This window comes from Aplidium turbinatum, chromosome 2, assembly GCF_918807975.1.
Source record: "Aplidium turbinatum chromosome 2, kaAplTurb1.1, whole genome shotgun sequence".
NCBI lineage: Eukaryota > Metazoa > Chordata > Ascidiacea > Aplousobranchia > Polyclinidae > Aplidium > Aplidium turbinatum.
The window spans coordinates 33,581,903-33,602,411 of record NC_137473.1 but is presented as its reverse complement, the minus strand read 5'-3'; the positions used below and the strand labels follow the sequence as shown (position 1 = coordinate 33,602,411).

The 20,509-nt window shown below is 36.1% G+C and overlaps 1 protein-coding gene across 1 annotated transcript; it reads right to left on the bottom strand.

Moving 5' to 3' along the window:
• Nucleotides 1–2,107: 2,107 nt before the first annotated feature.
• On the bottom strand, nt 2,108–19,407 carry LOC145764560 (transmembrane 9 superfamily member 2-like). Its single transcript, XM_082576185.1, has 15 exons — nt 19,278–19,407; nt 18,351–18,515; nt 17,547–17,662; nt 11,367–11,496; nt 11,008–11,129; nt 10,767–10,866; nt 10,344–10,532; nt 9,408–9,512; nt 8,879–9,026; nt 8,658–8,715; nt 7,665–7,824; nt 7,282–7,433; nt 6,835–6,946; nt 6,052–6,223; nt 2,108–4,675 (listed from the first exon to the last, which is right to left on the bottom strand). The coding sequence occupies exons 1-15, from the start codon at nt 19,383–19,385 to the stop codon at nt 4,608–4,610; spliced, it is 1,905 nt and encodes a 634-aa protein (XP_082432311.1). The 5' UTR covers nt 19,386–19,407; the 3' UTR covers nt 2,108–4,607.
• Nucleotides 19,408–20,509: the final 1,102 nt, after the last annotated feature.

Below are 20,509 nucleotides of genomic sequence, written 5' to 3'. Positions count from 1 at the left end.
AGCTTAGGTCCAAGTTTGGAAATTGCTCTACCGAAGTTAAAAATGTAATGTACCAATCATATTGTATGCCAATGTATGGTTCGCAACTATGGTGTAACTATAAAACTTCTACTTTAAATCGCATACGAGTTGCTTACAACGACTCGTACAGAATTATCCACAATTTGTCGAGATGCGACAGTGCTAGAGTGTATCAGGTACAGAACGACGTGTTAATTAACATTTGATGCTCTATTAAGAAAAAATTGCTATGCATTTGTAGAACGTTGCAAAAGATCAATTAATCCACTTTTGCGCAATGTTATGTCTTCTGATTATTACTTTAATTCTACATTTTATATTCACTACAACAGTATTTTGTACGTTGTTTGATGTAGCCTGCTTGATGTTGTGTTAGTCTGATATTTTGTGTGATGACTGTTAAAAATTTAAATTCTATGGACTTTGAGTCTGATTGCAAATAAATAAATAAAATAAATAAATCATCAATGTGGTAGACTACATTTAGAAGTAAATGTTGTATTATTGGCTAGCAGATACAAACATAGAACTTCTGAGCATTTTAAGCCATAAACCAGCTTTCTTGCTTAACCGGTTCTCAAGTTTTTGCTAATATCGAAGGGCACACAACCTTTCGGGCTATTTAGCCACCTTGGTAGAGGTGGCAGACAACCAAAATCACATTGGAAGTTGTTTTTAGGCCTAAACACCACTTTTGTAAAACATCTGGTTTTTTGAAATATATATTTTTTATTTCACCCCACTGGCTAAGTTATGTGCTATCTAAGCTTTCATGTTAGAGAGGACTTAGCAATCATCAGGCGCAACACTTATTCAAGTAGAACAGAGGTGACGAACCTGCGGCCCGTCAAAGAATTTTGTGCGGCCCGCAAAACAATTTGACAATCGCTCATGCATTAAAGACAAAAGACATCTCAAAGCTGTTTTATGACTTCACTGGTACACCTTTCCTTTGCTACAGGTCGAGGCTGACAGATGAAAACCTTAGTGAGCAGTTGAGAGTTGCCACATCGTCTGTTCGACCTAATAGCCTATTGAACGCTTAGTCAAGCAAAAAACTTTCCAAAAATCCTACAAAGCAAAAAAATTCAATGCTTCAATGTTATTTTATAATATTTTATGCTTCAATGCTGCATTAAATAGCTTCAGCTGTATGATTCGTATGGGCTTTTGTTTGTTGTTTGAAAATAAAATTTCATTAACCGATTTGTTGTTTCGGAGCATAATGGTCGAAACATTTCGTCAACTTGAGCAAAAAGGATAAAGCCAAAAAAAAGAACAAATCATACTCATATGAAAGCAAACGCTTAAACTGAAAAATTAAACTTAGAAAATTAAACTGTCTTCAGTGCAAGTACTGTTGCTCTATCCTTTTTGCTCAAGTTGATTAGTTTTTATTTTTACTGTTGTATGTTTCGATTTTGCGTAAGATAATTTCAACTGTGTGGGTTTTATTACAGTACTTTCATTTGTTACTTTTCATAAATAATATCTTGAGTCGCTTCTAAAACATTTTATAATAGGTTACAATTAAAAATTTGTGTGGCCCGACATCTCATGTGTAATTGAAAAAGTGGCCCGCGACCGCAAAAAGGTTCGTCACCCCTGAAGTAAAACTATATTTTCTGCAATTGTACTGTATTGGCTCTATCAAAAAAGCTCTGCTAGCTGCATTGAGCACTTTGTTTGCAATTGCTACAATTTATACTAAACAGCTGTCTACTGGGCTTGCGACCATATCACCTCTTCCCTCTTGGCTATTATAACTTTAGAAATTAGCTACAGTATCCTGTTCAATGGAAGCACTGCATTTTACGTTGATTAAGTCCTTTATACAGTGCGGTTAGGCTGCTAAGATATTCGCTCAAATCTTACTTTTAGATGCAATAGAACAATTGCGGTTTTTAAGAGACATTTTCTCTTCCACAAAAGAGCTGACATCAATGTCGTTTAAGATTTTTCAGTTTTGATTAAGACTAAGACAAATAACGTTCCTGTTTCCATTTCGTTGCAGCTTCAAAATACAAACTTCAAGCTACAGAAAAGCCAATTGCAAAAAACTCACTTTGAAAGATACACATTTTTGCACCAACATATTTTTAATCTTGATAGCATAAATAAATCAGTTACAATACATGTTGCAGTAAATGTAGCAGATTCACACATGTCAAATCATTTCCAGGTATCTATCAGCATTTGAAACCAGAAAATTAAATAATACATCAGATGTAATTAAGAACATGTATTTTATAGATATTACAAAGCCTAAGCCACGTCCAGCGGTGAAACAAAAACGGTTTTATTAGAGCAAAAAATCCAAAAAATTGAAAATATAGCCATATGTTACGGTAACGTTTCAAGCATATAATATCAACTGAAGCCAATTAAGCAAAAAATCTACCTACAGTCGAAGTGCTTAACAATGGAAAACTAGTCACAAGAGTAAATTAGCTCTAAGTAAGCTACACTCGTTGTGTAAGGAGGAAAATGATAACAGTACGATAACGATAAGTTATGTTGCAATGGTAGTAATATTGTCATATCACAAACAATTGCTGAAACAGAGTTGCATCTTTTTAGTGTAGACAGAATGCAGTAAAACAATTTTCACTGGGGTGGTTAACCGGTAGCCTGCACTTAACCAGCAGTTTGGCAATAACGAAATAGTTTGCGATAAATCAATAATTCCAAAATGTGAATTTTTTATACCACGGTCATTTAAACTCGTGTAGTTTTATTTACATTTTTGAAAACCTCAAAAAAGAGTGTTATAAAAGTAATCGAGTTCAAAACATATAACTTCTGTTTCTCAATACTTTGAAAAGGGTTGATAAAACTAGTAAATTATACGCAGACAAAACTGATTTGTGGATTTGTATTGGTAACTTACAATTTAAGATAATTTCTCATCCTGCTATATCACACATCACAACGCTTAAGGTTTGCATGGCATACTACACTTGTAAAACTAAAAACCAACAATTTTAAATTCAATATTTCGGAAATGAGATTAAGAGTGCTTGAGCACAAAAAAATTTCAACCTTTCTTAATTATAAACAAACTAAATCGAACTCTTCATTATCAGGTCAATATAAACAAAAAAGTAGGACCTACAGTCCTACACTCAGCATCATGCCAAGCAATCAATGGCTTGCCCATGTGGTTTCAGTTTTTCAAGAAAAAAAAAAAACGCAATATTTCAATTATTATTTACAGAGAAACCCATAAGGTTTTAGCGTTGTATGTACAATTTGTAGCGTACTGTACTTCTACCACTTCATACACCAGATATATAGATAGCGAAAGGTATGGTTGATGCTTTATAAAGATCTCCGACAATGCAGTTTCACAAACAGCAGAAGAATTGCAGTAAAAACGCAAAGTTTGATTTTTTGCTACTTGCAACTACCCAGACAGCAAAATCTGTCATTTTGATTTTGCTGTCTGCATAGTATCCATGATGGACTACAAAAGAAGTATTGCTCAATGCATTCAAATAGGAATTTTCTAACCATCTGCAGTATCATCCAGGGCTGTGAAGTTGGAGTTTATCCGGTGTCGGAGTCGTTAAAACAAAAGGACGACTCCAACTTGGTACAAAACGATAAAAAATAAACTTTTTGTTAGTAATCTTTTTTCAAATATTGTTTTTTCTCCGTATTAAGCTCTAAAACTTGACCAAAAAATGGAAGTATTTGTGATTGTCAGTTTTCTTAAAGACTCCGTTTCAATTTCGATTAAAAATTATGCAAAATTAAAATTAAAAAAAAAATAAAAGGAAAAAAATTGACAAAATTCATGAATCTGGCAACACTGACACCGGAGACGGCTAGTAATGAACCGAGATGGAGTCGTATATTTTTTGTCCGACTCAATAGTCCTGGTATGAACCACTAGGTACAGACACTACTTTTGGTGGCTCAAACAAAATAGACGATAAAAAGATTATTGGACAAAATTGACCTACTCTAAACTGTATGATAATACACTTTTACTTCAAATATAAGTTTTAAAAAGTATCAATCCAGCAACTCAGTGCTATTTACTTTCTTTTAGAACGTCTGCAAACGTCCAATCAAGACAAAAGTACTGATTTGTTGTCTTGATTGAATATAAGTGTTTGTAAAAACATTCCCAGAAAACACATTCTATTAATTTATTACGTATTTCAATCAAACTTTTAGTTTTCAAACGGTAAGTATTAACGTAAACATTTACTTGGTGGAAAAACTTCAGCTGTTTAGAGTAACCATGGACTTCTAAATAGTAGCATCTGGACTGGAAACTCAGTGGGCAACAGGAGGCCAAACAGTTGGTACAACAGTTGGCCAACAGTGGGCCAACAGGGTTAGTTACTTGGCTGTTGGCCAACTGTTGTACCAACTGTTTGGCCTCCTGTTGCCCACTGAGTTTCCAGTCCAGATGTTACTATTTAGAAGTCCATGAGAGTAACTTACAATTAGTCGAAGTAGGCGGCAAAACGTTTTTATTGGTTGAAATAGAAACGATGTAGTGCTTGTTTCTGCTATGTCTTTCGGGCATGCAATAAAGTGGAAGGTAGTACTTGCTTATCATCAAACTGACTTCAGTCCACCTTCACGACGCTATATATCTTCGATATAAACCAGAAACAAGCCAAAAATCCAATGGTTCCTGAATGAAATGTTTGTTTTAACTAGTTTTAAAATTTTAATTTTTATTATTAGTTTTAGTTAAATAGTTTTACTAGTTGGCTTAAAAACATTCGGGAAGATCTGCGACTGGAAGATTTTGTTTCAAGTGACCATCATGGGTGGTACGGAGAAATACCATCAGACAAAATAGACATTTGAAGAGAGGGGCGTTCTTCCCGGCTATCAGCACAAGGCTGAGCACTCGCTAGTACAGCGAGCAGCTGCGATTCGCTAACCATAACGGTGTAGCTTCCACGCAAGCCATTCAGACTTTCCAATCAACGATATGTTTCTCGGCAGCCGATTTGTAGCAAGAATTGACAGCGATAGACACCGTGTTTCGCCCATGAGGCTGGGCTCGTCAGTATCGCACCACTAATTCTGCCACTAATTCTGCCATTCGTTGGCGTCCAACCGATACCGAGGTAATGTCGGTGGTAGACTGGTAGTGGTCCAATCTCCGCAATACGGGGAGGGGAGCAACAATACGTTAAATCGTATGGACAGATAGATAGTTAGTCGACTTGTCGAAACTGAACTAACAAAAGGCCGTTTTTACGTTGTTTAACAATGCGAAAAAACGTAATGTTGATGCATGGCCACCTAAAGATACGGCCTGATTTGTCACATTTTGCAGAAATTTCCAGGTTTTTCTAACTTTGGGCGAACGTTTAAATAAATTTTTCTAAAAATTAGATTTTTACGCTTTCTTTATTCTTTTCCCCAGATGACACAATAGGTTTTAACATCCTCACATGTTGAAAAACAAAGAAAATTTGATTTCAAAGGTTTTAGTCAGACTGTTAATTTTCAATAACAGTCTGATTTAGCGCTTTTCAACTTACTTTTTCTCATTTGCTACTGCTTCCCCAAGGCAACAAAAAAGTTTTAATTCATTAGGAAACCGCAAAAAGTAAAAACATCTCAAAAAATGTCAGTCAAACACTAGCAGTAGCTGTAATCAAAATCTGCAAAATGTGACAAATCAGGCCGCATCTCCAGGTGGCCATGGTTGATGAATGGAAACATTCGCACAAGAGAAAAACGCCAGGTTTCACCGGAGACGATGGTTCAGCGGATATAAAGATGTTGAATCAATATACAAACACATAACCTACAGCCTCAATGGTCAACACAAGTGGCCGAGCGTTATACTTCAATCGGTTAGCATTGCATTAAATACAGTAAAAACGAAACATCGATAACTGCAAGAACAAAATGAGGAATCAGATTGTTTGCAGGTTACTGGATAACGGTTAAGTCCTTGTCTTGTTTTTACACCAACGTTTGCTCAACCACGAATCTGGTTTCATGGTTGATATCATTTACACTAACAATGGCTTCAACAATACTGACCTGTGAAAAGGAACATGAACAAGGCAATAATGGCGGTGTACCCGAAGTACAACATGGCGGAAGCAAATCCCTCCATCGACAGCTTTGTGAAGTAAAAATGTATAGCGTAAATGTAGAAATAGATTGCTGTGAAACCGGAAGTGAGAAATGAACGCCACCACCATCGGTAATCCTGGTTGAGACAATAAAAGTTGGTTAGATAAATGTTTCATTCACTACAGTGTTGTGTTGCTGCTAGTACCGATTGACAGACCACGCACTAAGGGTACATTGATACTACACTGGTATAAGAAGTTTAGCGACAGAATCCAAAAGGAATCGCTTAATGCATACCAACTGACGAAGGATTAACGTATGATCAACCGAGCAAATATTGTCATACCGGTACTTATATCATTCTAACGTTTGACAACGCTAAAGCATGCAAAAAAATATAATACCGAAGATATTTCATTTCTTGGTCATACCGAGGGTAAATCGTTATTGTAGCAAAAATAACATGTAAGGAATAGAAAAAACCCAAAAGCTAAGACAACGCTCTTGGGCCTCGCAAAATAAATCTATGTGATTGCGCCTTTTAGAGAATTGTACAGATTTCACATCATCAGCCAGTGAGTCTCGGGTTTTATAAGTTTTGTCAGACAGCCTCAGGCAAAGTGAAAAACTTGCTTGAGAAACTTCAAACTATTTTAGCGATTTCTATTGATGCTGTTAAGCTATTGTGTGCGTCATTCAAAAACATTTCACCAATAGAACATTGGAGAACAGACACAAGGAACCTACCTCAGCAGCGAGATGGAAATAGCAGAGAAGGATCGTAGTCTCACTGCAGGTGATCGCAAGAATGAGAGTCACCAGAAAAATGAAGCCGAACATGTAGTAGAGCTGATGGGACCTGGTGCGAAAACATACAAGTTAAGAACAAAAAACTTCTTAGTAAGGGACATTTTATATCTCTCCTTCTTGTTGGATAAATGTCTAAATATAACGATATGAAATAAACCGAGATGGAAACAGCGCCGATTAAGTCTGAATTAATTTCTTAACCTTGTGTAAGGAACAAATTAGTGTGATGATGACAGCAATGCAAAGGCAAGAATGTTCAAAATAAAAATTCAGGGTAAAAAATCCATACCAATCTATTATGTATATCTGTCAAAAAATACTTGCTTAAACATTTCATTTTGCATGAAATTGCACCATATCAATAAATTTAAGCTTGTTACTTACCAGATGGAGTTGAGAATGAAAAAAAGTTGAATAAAAATGCAGCCGAACGGAAGAATTCCCCCCATTACAATACAAGGAAAAGCCTTTGTGTAAGTAACTTGCTCTGGAATTTGTCGGGGGATTTGATTGGTTCGGACAGGATACTGGATGGGCTGTGATAATACAAGGTTTGGAAATAATAGTTGGTAATTTTGATTTCATCTACTAGGTTTCGAATAGCATTTTCAGATGCAGCATGTGAATATTTGATGTTTAGCAAAAATATTGTATTGTACAACAATTTCAAAATGCTGCATAAACTTGCGCTCGCTTTCTCTTTCTCAATTGCGATATTCATTTTATATAAGAACATCAACTAGTAACAAAGTCACTTGATACGATACCTGTTTCTTGTAGCCAAAGTAAGCTCCAATAAAAGTGAGTGGGACAGATATGCCAAACCACAGAGCTAGCATGGCCACCAGTGTTGAGAACGGGATGGCAGCAGAACTACCTTCGCCCCACAGAATGAGGTTCATTATAAAGAACATCACAAAAACCGATCTGTACAAATTGCATGCGTTTAGATAAGGGGACTCCGGTAACAGAAAGCAATACAAAAACCTTAATGCGTTACACGTGGCAATTTATAGTTTGAACAAAAGTAGCCTCTTCAAGTCTTCAGTCTTCAAGAATAGCTCGCAATATTAAACTATTCCTGTTTTATTTTTCTATACTACGTCATGTTTTTTAACAAATTTAACTTCTCAACATAAGTTGCTTTCAGACTTTCTGCGTTTCTGATACAAAAGTTGAAATCCATGCTATACATTAGGTTCCTAACTTCCATTTTGTGCTTCTCTTACAGCAATATAATATTGCTAATCATTCTCAAGTGAGCAAGAAAGGTAACAAGAATAGTATGTAAGTTCGTTCCATAGTCCACTGATCGCTACAGAATGCCTTATACCGTTATCTACAGTTGTTTTTATACCGTATTCGTTGTTAGACAGTCCGCCCATCGATAGTATAAGCCTTGGACTTAATCATATTATTATGCTGCAAATATATAATATCTTCAAAGGAGTTTAACACACCAAGCATTTAATCCTTTCATTTTTATAACCATTCTATTACAATACAAAACACAAGAAAGATCTAAATATCTTCAAGTAGACCTACACATTGCATTTCAACAGCCGTATACACTTTCTTGCAGACAGACTGGCGAAAGAATTCACAATCTAAAAATAATCCTGGTAGATGAACAGACTTCGAATTTGTTGCCAAGTTGATGTATATGCTCGTTTTATTGCGTTAGCACAAGATTTAAACACTGAAGAGAAGTTGGTAGCAACTGAGTAATGACAAAAACACCACAAGCTGGTAATACTCACCCAGAAATCAAGAATGACGTCATCAAGACATTAGTTTTCCACTTTTCGCCTCCAAGAGCTAAATAAAGAATCACTAATGAACGAAGCAAAGCACAAAAAGCGTTAACACGATGAACTAAAAACTTAAAGTAACTACACTGGGTCTAGTGTTTGCAACAACAATTATTTCATATGCATGGTCCAACAAACGATAAATTTTATCCAGAAGTCGGAATACTTACTTTTATACAAGCGCGCAGAGACGTATCCTGCAACAACCCCAAGACAAACAAACAGCACGATGACAGTGGTTCCGAGGGCCCCCCGGTTAGCGGGGGAGAGGAAGCCGAAGCAAGCAAACACAAGAATCACAAAGGTCATTGTGATAATCTGAAACATGATTTTCTTGTTATAAATTGTCGTCAGTGAACGACAGAGTAATGTAATAATAACTTGTCAGAAGAGCTTAAAAAACTGAAGCTCCATTTAATTGGTTGAGCAAATGGTGAAGAAGTAACTTGTTTTTCTTTTGGCTGAGAAGGGTCAGCGTAAGCCAACCACGTTTAAAATCAAACAAGCTAAATTTTGACTAATTCTCACCAACCGCAGAAGCGTCATGACTGATGCAACGCTTCGTAGATTACGGCATCATAATAGACAGTGATGCCTTGTGATTTAAGGTAACAGATTTTAAATGTGATTAAAAATTCTGCCAGAAGCACTCACTGTGTTAAATATTCTACAGATTGTGTTACTTTAGTATTATCTTACTTGGAAGCCAACTCCGATCAACACAGAAAGTAGCATGGCCTTGGATGGAGGACGGAAAACATCTCCATGGACAAGCTTCCAGCCGAACTCTTCTTGAGCTTCCTCCTAATTTTATGTAAAAACATTCAGAAATTGGTTCCAATGAACACTGTTCATCTGATTTAGTGACATGCTTACTAGGACGCATCACGAGAGTACGAGACCCAATTTTTTATAACTTCAACACTGTGGGAGCACGTCTGTTAGGTGCATTGGTGCAAACTGTTGCATTTATATAAAAAGTGTAATGTTACGTTTACATTTATATTATTTGAGTGATGTACGATATAGCCTACGTATATAGTATAGATGTATACGTACGTATACGTATATAGCTGTACGTATATAAAAAAGACTTCTAATCTTTTTTATTGGATTAATATTAAGGGCACAACAGGACCCTTCAACTTTGGCACGAGGACAAAACTTAAAAATAATAAAAATTAGTCATGTAACTAAGTAATTACATGGAGTAAACATAATTTTGGAGTCCAACTTCACTAAATCATATAGCTTACTGCATCAGCCATTTATGAACACAATTAATGACATTTTAAAAGCTAAAAAGTACTAGAAAAGAGTCAGTTTTGGTAAAAAGGTACCTTGTAGTTTTATTGTTTGAAAAAAAGTTGTTTTTCTAGGTAGCAATCAGTTTGCATGCGTCTTTTCGAACACAGATTAGAGATCATGTAGTAAAGCGTAGACAATGTCAAAAAACACAAACGAGTTTACAATTACCAGAGTCAAATCTTGCCTATTCAATTTCCTTCGGAGCGTTTGCTGTAAACCTTATTCAGATAAACAAGTTGGCATTATATTACTCTGTAAAAATACAGAAATATTCAAAACTTTATGCATGGTGAGTTGAAATAGTTTTCAATATTAAACATAAATTACCGCTGACTCCATTTGATTGTATCTTGCAATATCTCTGTGCAGACTTCTCACAGTGATCATGGCGACCATACCAGAGAGAAACAAAACAATCACAAGAGAATTCATGATGGAGAACCACTGGATGCGGGTATGAGGATGAGAATCGAGGATGTAATCCCATCTTGAGGCCCACTTAATGTGTTCGTCACTCTGAAAATGTTGCTCTTATTTAGAGAAAAATTATTGTTGTTCTACAATAAAGTACTTATTGTAGTGCATCGATACTTAGACAAAATAATAGCCTATAACACAGATTATAGAAGAAATAAAAACAAAAAATCATGCTATGAGACATTTTCCTTAAAATACAAGGATGCTGCAAAGTAATCAAAACAAGAAATGCCTTTTGCATAGATTAAAACATACTGAAACTAAGATACAAACCTCAAATTTCACAGAGAAAGTATACTCAATGGAGAATGTTTTGTCGAACTTAGTAGGAATGCCAAGTGGTGGTCCAGGTTGGCATTTGTCCTTAGAGAAACTGAAAGTTAAACCAACATGATCATAATTTTTCACAGATATAAAAAGAAAATTACCACAATACGCTCAACTAAATTGCATTAAATTTTGAGAAAACTTACTGGCCCAACCAAAATCATCCCATGCAATAAAATAATATCACCTTTTTGGCTCCAACGTAGCTTTCACCAGGCGAGCGCCCATGTCTCCCTCCACATCATGGTACTTGATGGTGATATCAACATGATTGAAGACGTAATAGGTGTCCTGTGCTTCAAATGCAGTCTGAAAACAAAAGAATATAATAAATAGGCAATTATAATATATATATATAGTATAATCTACATTTTTTTAAATACATTTACAAGAAAAATGTAATAACTTTGAAAAAGCTTAACTACTACACTACAAACTTACAAGTTTAACACTACAGTTCACTCATTATAATCTACACTACTTAATAGCAAAGTGGTTGAGACACCCGGTATTAGGCAAGTTGGATCCGCTCATTGATGAACTTACACTGATACGACAAGCATCGTGCTTTTGTCCTTCTGCGTTGACAAAGCATCCGATGGGAAAGCCTTGATTGCAAAATTGATCTCCACTTTGGGTTTTGTAACACCAAGCAATCGGCATGTTGTCAATAATCCTGTAACAAAGCAGTAACATTTAGCTGAACTGTCAAAGCTAAAGGCAACGTAATACAGTACTGGTATACTATGCAACTTTCAAGAATATACCATTAACATAGTGAAATTTCACCATCTTCATTGTTGAAACTTCACCAATCAGAGAAATGTTGACTGTTGAGCAAGCGCTCTTCAAAATCTGATTCTCAATTTCTGATGCTCGCAGTTCTCATTAATGTAGTGGCAAGCATCCATTGCCTGTCACACAGGATACTGGAATTTGATTTCTTGATGGGGAAATTCTTTTTGTATTTTGTTGAAAACGTTTAATAGGTCTTCTGATGCGCACTACATGTTTGTAGGAAAATCGCACCATTGAAAATATTATAGCCTACCACTTTTCAAAAAGTCAAATCTCAACGTAGAGAAACTTTTCATGGCACTGTTTTTGAAAAGTTGCTCAAGATGCAATCTCGCTTGAAGTTTTACGCAAAGAGCAAAAATGAGGTAAAAACAAAAAGTGGAGTTGAATTCCATAAATTCCGTATATTCTAAAAGGGTAAAAACGGGAGGGAACAAAATACAGGATAATTGATGGACAATTGGACATGGTATAGGAGACTGTAGTGTAGACCAACTGGCAGGGGCAAATAGAGTAAGATGGTAAGTGCATGTACTAAGGTGGAAGAAAAGTTTTCTTCTAAAGGCATTGACTTTGAAGACAGGTGGGAAGAGGAAACAGGGACGACTAAACAGAATATGGATAAAACAGGTGACGAATGAGGCTGACATGGTGATAGACAAGATGCGATAGACAGAATTAGATGGGGAAAAGTGGTGAAAACAATCGCTGATCATGAGCTCAACTTTTGCTCTTACATGGCTGAACAAAAATTAAATAGCTGTGTGAAACTGTGCACCTGGGTTTTTTTTTTCGGTCATTTATCGGTCATTGACCAATTTTTTAGCAAAATGTCCGAAAAAAAATATAGTCAATTCGATCAAAATGTCCGAAAAAATATATAGTCAATTGACTATATATGACCAAAAATGAATAAAAATGACCGAAATAAATAAAAAATCAACGAATTTTTTAGTCATTTCAGACAAATGATCAAAAAGTCTCAGCGAAAAAAAAAACCCAGCGTGTGCACACTGCACACACATCGAATGTTTATCTACAGTACATATTATACACAAGGGAGCAAGTCTTTTAGGCGCTGACAGTTAGGCGCTGGTCTAATAGGCGCGCACACTGTGGCGTCTGGATATTTAGGTGCGGAGCACTGTGGCGCCCGGTCATTTAGGTGCTATTCCTAGTAAAGTCTGTAGATTGTATCAGCTTGGCAGCTTGCCAGAAAATTATATCATGGCTTCCGTGAGTGAAGCTGCTTAAACCGGCAATGCTTTTCACACAAAATGTTATATTGAACAGAAAAATATATTGTTGTTTTATTGATTTATTATTGTTTTATTGTTTTATTTGTTTTATAGTCCAGGTTTGCGGTGGTGAAAGCTTTATCAATAAATTATTCAAGCTTCCGAACATTATTGAGTTCATTTTTAGTTAACTCTTTCGCGACCACGGATTTTTGCCATGATGACCAAGGAAGTATCCCTACGTCCAAGGTTAAAAGGTGGCCCATTTCAAGCAAAAAAAATGTTACTTAAATGATGGCAGATGCATAGTCTTTGCCTGTCCTTTTTTAGCTAATTAAAAAAAAAATATTTTGGCGGTGCAGTTATCGGATGAGGACTTCTTAAAGATGTGGACACAGTGGATTTTTTTTCTTTCACTCATTGGAATTGGCAGTCAAAACTGGCTAGGCAACCCCTAACTTTGGAATTTCTCGATCAAAAAGACTGTAGGCTAAATTACGTAAACTTTTTGATTAACATTTTCCAAATTTCTCCATAATCATTCTGCTGTACCTCCTAAAGCATTGTGCGCAGAAACGAAGTAAAATTTTTCTCATGTGCAGAATTGTTTTGGCATTTGATTAAACTACATATATTTTCATATTATTGTATCATGCTTTGGTAGTAAAGATTATAATGAAGTATACTTTTCTGCCAATTTTTAATTTATTTAGAAATTAGAAAAAATACCGCATGGAAAGTTGCTAGTTGTACATTGAATGTTTTAAATTTTATTGCAAAGCTTTGCATCTTCGGATAGCTGAAGATGTATGCTTTCATTTGATGTCAAGATTGTGCGTCTACGTCGATCACATGAGATGTTTTTACGGCGTAAATACAACAGATTTGTGTGAAAAATGTCTGGTTATTTAGATTAAACGTCTTGACCTCGGTGGTTGCGAAAGAGTTAAGTCAAATAATAACTAGGCTACACTAAACATCAGTAAAAATAATCGTACCGTAGCCTATATTGAAGCGGGTGGTTAAAATTTTGGTGTGCAATGCCTGACTTTGCAAGTAGCCTAGGCTACAGCAAAGAACCCACAGCAAGCTCTTTTGTTTGAGAAGGTAGGCTACACGAGGTGGAAGGATGAAGATTTTTATTAAACAATTAATAAATACGGCAAATGCGCAATTAAACACTGCAAATAAATAAAAAAACACAATAAACATTAAAAAAGGTAATTTGAAATCTTAAAGTCCCATGTGGAAGTTGTGGCTCACTCCTCTAAGAAACTCCCACATTGTTTGACTGGGGCCGCCACTTCTCCCGATGAAGCGATTCACCAAAGTTAACAGCCTTTCGTCTGCATCTCTGTACTTTCTACGCTTTGCTGGCAGAGCATATCCAGCAATCATTTGCTCGTACTCCAGGTCACGAGATTTTTGCACCTTCCGCAAACTGTCGATCAATTTCCAAAGTGTTGGGTGGTCCATTCCCAGCTCACTTTAGATTCGTCTATTGAAATAATCGAAGCTGCCATATCAATTTTTGCTTTATGATGTAGCAAACTTACCAAACTTTTCGGTGCAAATGAAGTGCTCAGATCCAACATCGGCTTATATGCAGGGCAATTAGAGCAGTAGACCACCTGATCTCCACAGGACACGTACTTCTGGAGTAGAAGTTGCCGGTTTAAAGGCGCAGCTTTGTGCAGTCTGTTACCTTTAATAATTACTTCTACTTGAGATGGATAGATCGTGTGGAGATGAGGTGCGGGAAAACGCTCTACTACTCTTGATATTAGCACATCTCTACAGGACATTTGCAATGCATCCTGAACACAAGTTGCAGCCAGATGGAACTTTACTTAATCTGTTATCTTTCGCAATTACTTCTGTTCGGGATAGATTGGCCATGTGACGAGAACGCGTAAGACGCTCTACTACTATTCACATGAATACATTTCTACAGGGCATATAGGCTACACCTTGGCTACAAGTTGCAAGCATAATGGTGCGACTTTGCTCGTTATTAAACGTAGTCGGGGTTTTGACAGAAAACTAAGTTACTCTTCACTCAAGCCTACCGCCCGCTTGAATACAGGCTACAGTACATTTTTTTACCGATGTTTAGTGTAGTTATTATTTGACCTAACTAAAAGTGAACTCATATGTTCGGAAACTTGAATAATTTATTGATAAAGCTTTCGCCTACGCAAACCTGGACTAACAACAAACAAACGCTGAACACTCGCATTAAAAAAACAACATATTTTTCTGTTCAATATAACATTTTATGTGAAAATCATTGCCGGTTTAAGCAGCTTCACTAACGGAAGCCATGACATATTTTTCTCTTCAATATAACATTTTGTGAGAAAAGCATTTCCGGTTCAAGCAGTTTCACCCATATATTTTTCTGTTTAATATAACATTTTGTGTGAAAAAGCATTGCCGGTTCAAGCAGCTTCACCCATATATTTTTCTGTTTAATATAACATTTTGTGTGAAAAAGCATTGCCGGTTTAAGCAACTTCACTCACTGAAGCCATGACATATTTTTCTCTTTAATATAACATTTTGTGTGAAAAGCATTGCCAGTTCAAGCAGCTTCACCCATATATTTTTCTGTTTAATATAACATTTTGTGTGAAAAAGCATTGCCGGTTTAAGCAGCTTCACTCACGGAAGCCATGACCAACAACGCACACGCATTAACAAAACAACATATTTTTCTGTTCAATATAATATTTTGTGTGAAAAGCATTGCCCTACGCCCCTCTCTGCCAAGCTGATACAATCTACAGACTTCACTAGGAATAGCACCTAAATGACCGAGCGCCACAGTGCTCCGCACCTAAATATCCAGACGCCACAGTGTGCGCGCCTATTAGACCAGCGCCTAACTGTCAGCGCCTAAAAGACGTGGACCCCATGGTACCCGGTCATTTGGTCGACAGGACGTTTGGTCGACAGGACGTTAGGTCGACAGAATGATTTATTTTAGGGTTAGGGTTAGTTAACTAACCATAACCCTAACCTAACCCTGACTCTAACCCTAACCCAAAAATGAATCGTTCTGTCGACCTAACGTCCTGTCGACCAAACGTCCTGTCGACCAAACGTCCTGTCGACCAAATGTCTGTCGACCAAACGACCGTGCACCGGACCCCATACACAATATCACTGTTATTATAGGAACTACAAAGAAAAGTCTATTTGTTAAAGTTTTTATTAAAATACATGTTGATTTACAATGAAATTTAACAGTCTTAGAAAGAAGGTTTGGAATCATAATATCAGAATTAAAATCACTTTAAAAGAAACATCACTAAATAGTGGGGATTCTACACTATTGGAGTTTGCATAAATAAGAGTTGACTGTACGGATACACACAGCCAACTAAAAACAATAACAAACAAATATTTACAATTATAATATCAAATATAGTTATATACTATATTATATACTTTCTAAAACCTCTACAACCTGTTTCAGCCTAAAAGGGGGATCTTCAGAAGGTCCTTATTCTAATAGAACATAATATTTATTCTACTTAATATATTATTCATGTTTATTAATATTTATTCTATTTGAATAAACCTTAGCTGACGATCCCCCCTTTAGGGTGAAACAGGCTGTAGAAGTTTTAGAAAGTACATAGTAACTATATTTGATGTAATTTGTTCTGCTTGGCTTTTTGCTTGGTATTGAGCATTCTATTAATATATATATAGCATTTATTGTACAATTATATATAACAGGCCTCGAAATTCGTTTTTGTTGACGGCGGACAAACGTGTCTGGTCTGAGCAGCTATCTCGGCGGACAAATTAAGTCTCACGGCAGACACACGAGTTTTAGCGTCGATCGTCATGCTTAATCAGTTTATCTTGATAATTCTTCGCCATTTGAGAAGACCAACGACGTGCGTTTGAAGAGTCAAAGCGCCGTGTAGCTGATTAACTTCTACCGAACGAGGTTGTGTAGCTTGCGTCACAATGCTCTGGACACGAGTCGGAAAACTTCTACACTAACGCTACTATTTTCTGCTGTGCAAAGTTTCACTAGAATTTTTTCTTTAGGTTTATTTTTGCGTGTCATGTGAGCGAAAGTGAATTTTCCCTGGACCTTTTTTTACTTACTGTAGGCTAATACCAAAACTTAACAAATTTTGCTGCATCTTGCTGTAATAGCCTACTCGTATAATCTAATTTTGTAACCAACCTTGGCTTATCAATATTACTCAGAGATCAAAGCCAGACATTGTGACGTAAGACTTGAACTAAGTTGCGCGTGATTGCTGTAGAAAAATCGTACCGTACTCCTATCGATTCTTAGCGAAGAATTAACCTTTGTTACGCTGATTCGATGTCATCAATCGTTGAAGCAACGTAAAAATCGAAAGTTTTCCTGCTTGAATGGAAGCTGAGGATATCGTACAGTACAGTATTTTAATTTGCTAGATGCGCGCTAGAATGCGCTGGAAATTATATTCTCGCAAGTCGCAACAATTGTTCGACGTTCGTGCTATGCAATGACGATTTGTATCGCTAGTTCCTATGTTATTTCTCGGCGGACAAATATGACCGATCTAGATGGTACTTCCCGCGGACATCACATGCTGTGATGGCGGACATGACCGCCGTGTCCGCCGTGAATTTCGAGGCCTGTATAACACGTATGCACATTGCACAGACATCTCACCATCGATTCTCGTAACTGTAAAACATTCCATGTTTCAAAAATTTCAACTTGGCATCATCTTCCTCATATGTTTTGGTACAAACATGATGGCATGACATGTTTTCCCCAAATTTCAACTGTAGATGTGTATATATATGTTAGAATAAATGCCATAAAAAAAATCAAAAAATTTATTAAACAATGTTCAACAAGAAACTTGGCTGCACACTTAAAGCATGACAAGTTGTAACAGTATCTTTTTCATACAATCATTTGAACCAGTAGCTGAGTAGCCAAATGGAAACAAACTTTACAATGTTTTCATATTGAAAAGATATGTTGTAATCAGTTAATTTTGATTTGATTTATTCCATTATAAGAAAGTGAATTTAACTTCAAATGTATTGTCAAATGCAGTCACCTTTTGTCAAAACAACATAACTTTTATTTCATTGTATTGACAATATTTAAACTCCAATTTACTTAAATATGAAATGATTGTGAGTGATATTAAACAAAAAAGTGAGAAAAAAACGTACTTTGCAAAATTAGAAGAACATTTTGCCAATTTGAGCAGACTACAACGTAAGATTTAGCATAGCACCTCTGTCCTCTATGTTTATGGAGAATATACTGTAGGTTACACTTTTTAAAGGTGGGCTGCAACTAAAATTATTGGCTTTTATATTCATAGATCTCTATGGAGTAAAGTATTTTTTCAACATGAAACTTTTTTTCAGAACTAAAAGAACTATAAAAGTGACTTTGATTCTAAAAGCGATTCTGACTGTCAAAAATTTTAATGATGTCATTACAAAAACATACATGATATGGGGACGGTCTGATTCTTTCTCCAAAAAGCACTTGCCCAAGATTTTCAGCTGGAGAAGATTTAGCTTTTTTTGGATCGCAAAAATCAAATGAAGAGTACTCGAAAGGAATGATTGACTCTTGTGAAACCAACCGATTCACGTAGATAGGAATTTCTGACTGCAAAAGCAAAAGTTATTATTACTCAGCACCACAAACACAGCCATGGTGAAATACGCAGTCCAATTGTCCCAATCAGTCCATGCCAGTGTTGAACTGCTCAACACCACATTTAAGTCTGTTCATTGCAACTATATCCAGCCCATGGCTCAGTTGAGAGATTTGTGAAGCCCGGTTAAGGGTGAAAAGATTTTTGCTTAATGACAAAAATAGGAGCTAGTGTACAAGTCTATCCTGGTGATAAATGCTATAATGTGTAAACACATCAAAGATTGGAATTAACCAAGACATCAGGGATGCAAGACATTATAGGGTGAATTGCGTAAACACAGAAGATTCAACCAAGCAAAAGCTGTTTATGAATACACTCCCTTCGCTTAACTATTTTGTAACCCTAACCTTTTTGGTAGGAGTTAGAAAATAGTAACGCAAAGGTAAAGTAGTCAAGACACATAACAGCTACCACTTCACCCTATATTTTAGGACAATTCCAATCTATGACGTAACAGCGTTTTTTGACCAAGGCAGAGACTAATGTACACCAGCTTCGAAACATGTGATAGAAATATGTTGTTTTAGCTAAAGTTGTTAAAATTTATTCAATGCAAATTTAGCAAAAGTGTTGAAAACCTACCTATGTCCTACATTGTTGTCAAAGCTGCTCCAACAGACCCCTACCACTATTTGCAGGTCAACTAGCTAAACTACGGTAGCTCACGTGAAGTATGATTAAATGTAATTTAGCTTAATAACCATACGTACCTTGCAATTGCCATGATCGACTTTACAATAGCTTACAGGAGCAATTCCTGGCAAGTAAAATCCATCAGCAACAAACAAAACAACACTAAAAATTAAACATCTAATCATTGTGAATTTCAATCAACTCCCTAAAAATGTGCACAAAAAAATTAAATTCTTGTATCATCCTCACAAGCAACCTTTGAATTTAGCATCGACATGAATTTGAAAGTATCGTAATCAAAAAAACAAAAAATTGTGTCAACAAAAAAGTGCTGACACAAACTGCTAGAACATGTTCATTGCAGAAAGCATAATAATAATAATAATGTTATGGTTTTATTTATTGTCGCTCTACAACAGCTAAGGTCTTTTAGCGACAGGGCTCATTTTTAATTTATATCAGGTTTACGATGTTATCACATTATTATCCGACTCATTCTCACTGCGCTATGCAGGATAGAACACAATCGGTACCGTTTTTAAAGTCTTCGGTTTGACCCGACCTGGAATCGATCTCAGATCTACCAGCACCAGAGCCGAAGGCGAAACCACTCGGCCACTGAGCTGTGCAGAAAGCATATTGCCAGCGCCAGCAATAAATTGTTTAAATTAAATTGTTAAATTTATAAATTGTTTTTTGATTTAAGTCAGATTGCCTCAGTCAAATCCCGAAATTTACTCACTTTTTCCTTAATACTGTAGTAGTAATTTCGTATGTGTCATTCAGAGTTGCCAGCTGAGGACTTAAAATTTAGCGGTTGAGGAATTTTAAAACAAATTGAAAAGAAACTTTTTCTTCTCCGACACAAAATATTATGAAAACCAAATGATGAAAAAATACTCAGTTTAAATAAAATTCCACGGCAATCATCCGTTTTTGAAGAAAAATATATTTGAATTGGTGCTGACAGTGCTGCTTTTGAACGACTTTTTAGTCGGGACTTTTGGCTACTTTGTCAAAGTCCCGGCTTTTTAGTTCAAATGTTGCCTTGAATGTTTGGTTGCACAGTGAGCATTTAAGATCAAAAGAGAGGACGAGAACAAACAGAAAAAGTAGAAAGTGTTTTTTTATTTTTATAGTAATTTTTTTCGTTTCCCAAGTGAAAATTTACAAACTTCGCAATCTTCTAAAATTTGTTTATTCTCTTAGGTTAACGAAAACTTCAAAGTTGATGAGATGTTTAAATCGACCTCGAGGTCCAAAAATGCAAAATTACAAATCCAATCCTAATCACAAAATTCTGCATACT

Excerpts from the sequence above, each read along its gene's own strand:
- LOC145764560 (XM_082576185.1), bottom strand. The coding sequence starts at position 19,385 with ATGATTAGATGTTTAATTTTTAGTGTTGTTTTGTTTGTTGCTGATGGA. Across the intron at positions 9,027-9,407 it reads TGATCGGAGTTGGCTTCCAA|ATTATCACAATGACCTTTGT; the intron begins GTAAGATAATAC and ends ATCATGTTTCAG. Across the intron at positions 4,676-6,051 it reads GTTCATGTTCCTTTTCACAG|GAACCATTGGATTTTTGGCT; the intron begins GTCAGTATTGTT and ends CATTTCATTCAG.